At 28.2% G+C, this 1,985-nt stretch overlaps 1 protein-coding gene across 1 annotated transcript in view; it reads left to right on the top strand.

Moving 5' to 3' along the window:
* Positions 1-1,985, top strand: part of LOC106792402 (potassium voltage-gated channel subfamily KQT member 1) — a 10,265-nt gene that overhangs the window by 1,310 nt on the left and 6,970 nt on the right. Inside the window, exon 2 of the mRNA XM_014758809.1 lies at positions 1,581-1,759. Coding sequence (XP_014614295.1) covers positions 1,581-1,759 — 179 coding nt within the window. The remainder of the gene's footprint in view (positions 1-1,580; positions 1,760-1,985) is intronic.

The following is a 1,985-nucleotide window of genomic DNA, read 5'->3' as shown; positions in this document are numbered from 1 at the left end:
AAAATAATATAAATAATTATATTGGTGTGCATTTTTATTATTTTTCATTTTCTTTTTTCATCTTTAATATTGATTATAACTAAGTGTGATTCTGAAATTTGGATTTTACTTTAAGACAATATCAAGCACACACAAATGATTGTTAATTTTATATAAAATGATTCATTCATTTCTATGATATAACAATTTGAGATATTTAAACAAATCAATGAATAAGTTTTTTTCTTAATTAAAATAATTGATTAATTTAATTAGAAAATATGACAAAAATATTATGTAGAACGAAAAGGGACTGTGATCAAAAATTCTATTGTTTTATAATCTAAATCGAGATTTGAGAAAACGATTAGTTGATTCGGGTCAACGTTAAACTCCCCCCCAACCACCCACTCCCCACTTTCTTTTAAAACAAAAAGATAATAATCAATACTATATATCTCTCGTGGAACGATGCCCTCAAGGTTTTACCTGTTTATATTCAAACAATTTTTTTTTTTACTTCCCTACTGTGTTGTTTTTATTTTCCTCTTTTAAAGTATTAAAAGTTTCGTACACAAGCTCCAATTGGTCATTTAATTCAACCGAGAACGTTAAAATAAAGACACACAACACACACACAAAATCTAAACGAGCCACGTACGAAACGTAATTTTTTTTTTTTTTTCCATAAATTTAATTCCACTTTTATTGCACTATAATGGTTACTTTTAATTCTTTATCATTTTAAACGATTCTAACGAAATATCCAACGAACGATCAAAAATTCCCTAAAAGACAAACAAAAAACAAATAAAAAAGAAAAAAAGAAAATGAAATTCAAAGACAAATAAATACTTCGAACGCGTTTAAAAATCACATTTTGACTCTCCCCGAACATGAGATTAACCTAAATAAATTAGATCTACTATATATATAGAACAAAAACAGAGGGGGTTGGTAATTGGGGATGAAAACAGGTTGAGAGAATGATACAATGTATATTAAACACAACGAAGCTTTTGGTTTCAAGAGGAAAATGAATGCTTCCTGATTATTAAACGGCTAATAATCAAGGTGGAATATTAATTGGATATATTGCGTGTATGTGTATGTGTATATATGTGTGTGTGTGTGTGAATGTACTATATTATAGTGCGTATCGATCGATAATAATGATTTTAATTAATTAACTCGAAATATCTTGCCAATGAATCAGCCCTAATAACAACCCTATCCCTTCCCCCTCACCCCAGCCCAACCCCCCAACCACTTCTCTCATTCTGTATCCATTTATCTGTGTATTTCTCTTTTACTCTCTTTCGAAATCAGGATAATACCGATTGTTACGATTTAATTGAGAGAGAAATAGAATGATCATTGGAATTATTAGAATAAGTTGACAATAAAAAATAGGATTCAATTAATTTTCTTATTTTTTCCATATTAACACCATAATTGGTAATTATCGTACAATATTTATCATAGATAATAATTTTTTAATATTTTGAATTATATTTGCACGTTTGTTTTCTTTATTTTCGTGTATTGTTTCTTTATTTTGATATTTTAATTAATTGATTAATATTATTATTGTTGTGTAGATTTAATCGTCGTGGTGGCATCCATGGTGGTTCTCTCGGTTGGTAGCAATGGTCAAGTTTTTGCCACTTCCGCGATAAGGGGTATAAGATTTTTGCAAATACTTCGGATGCTTCATGTTGATCGTCAAGGTGGAACATGGCGACTACTCGGTTCTGTCGTATTTATTCATCGTCAAGTGAGTATAAATGCACTAATTATTATTGTAATTAATTATTAAAGGTATTTTGTTTCTTTTTTGTAACAAAATTGTAGGAAACAGATAGTCCTCCTATCAGCCACAGATTCAAATTTAAAATTGACAATTAATGTAACAAAAATAATCATCCAATTATCCATTAATTTCATGTATATTTGTCATAAAACATAAAGAAAAAAAAAGAATCTATCAAATTGAAATATATTGT

Source organism: Polistes canadensis, unplaced genomic scaffold, assembly GCF_001313835.1.
Source record: "Polistes canadensis isolate GaletaPanama2010 unplaced genomic scaffold, ASM131383v1 scaffold_423, whole genome shotgun sequence".
Taxonomy (NCBI): Eukaryota; Metazoa; Arthropoda; class Insecta; order Hymenoptera; family Vespidae; genus Polistes; species Polistes canadensis.
Note: the sequence above shows the minus strand (reverse complement) of the source record. Positions and strands in the feature narration are given on the sequence as shown.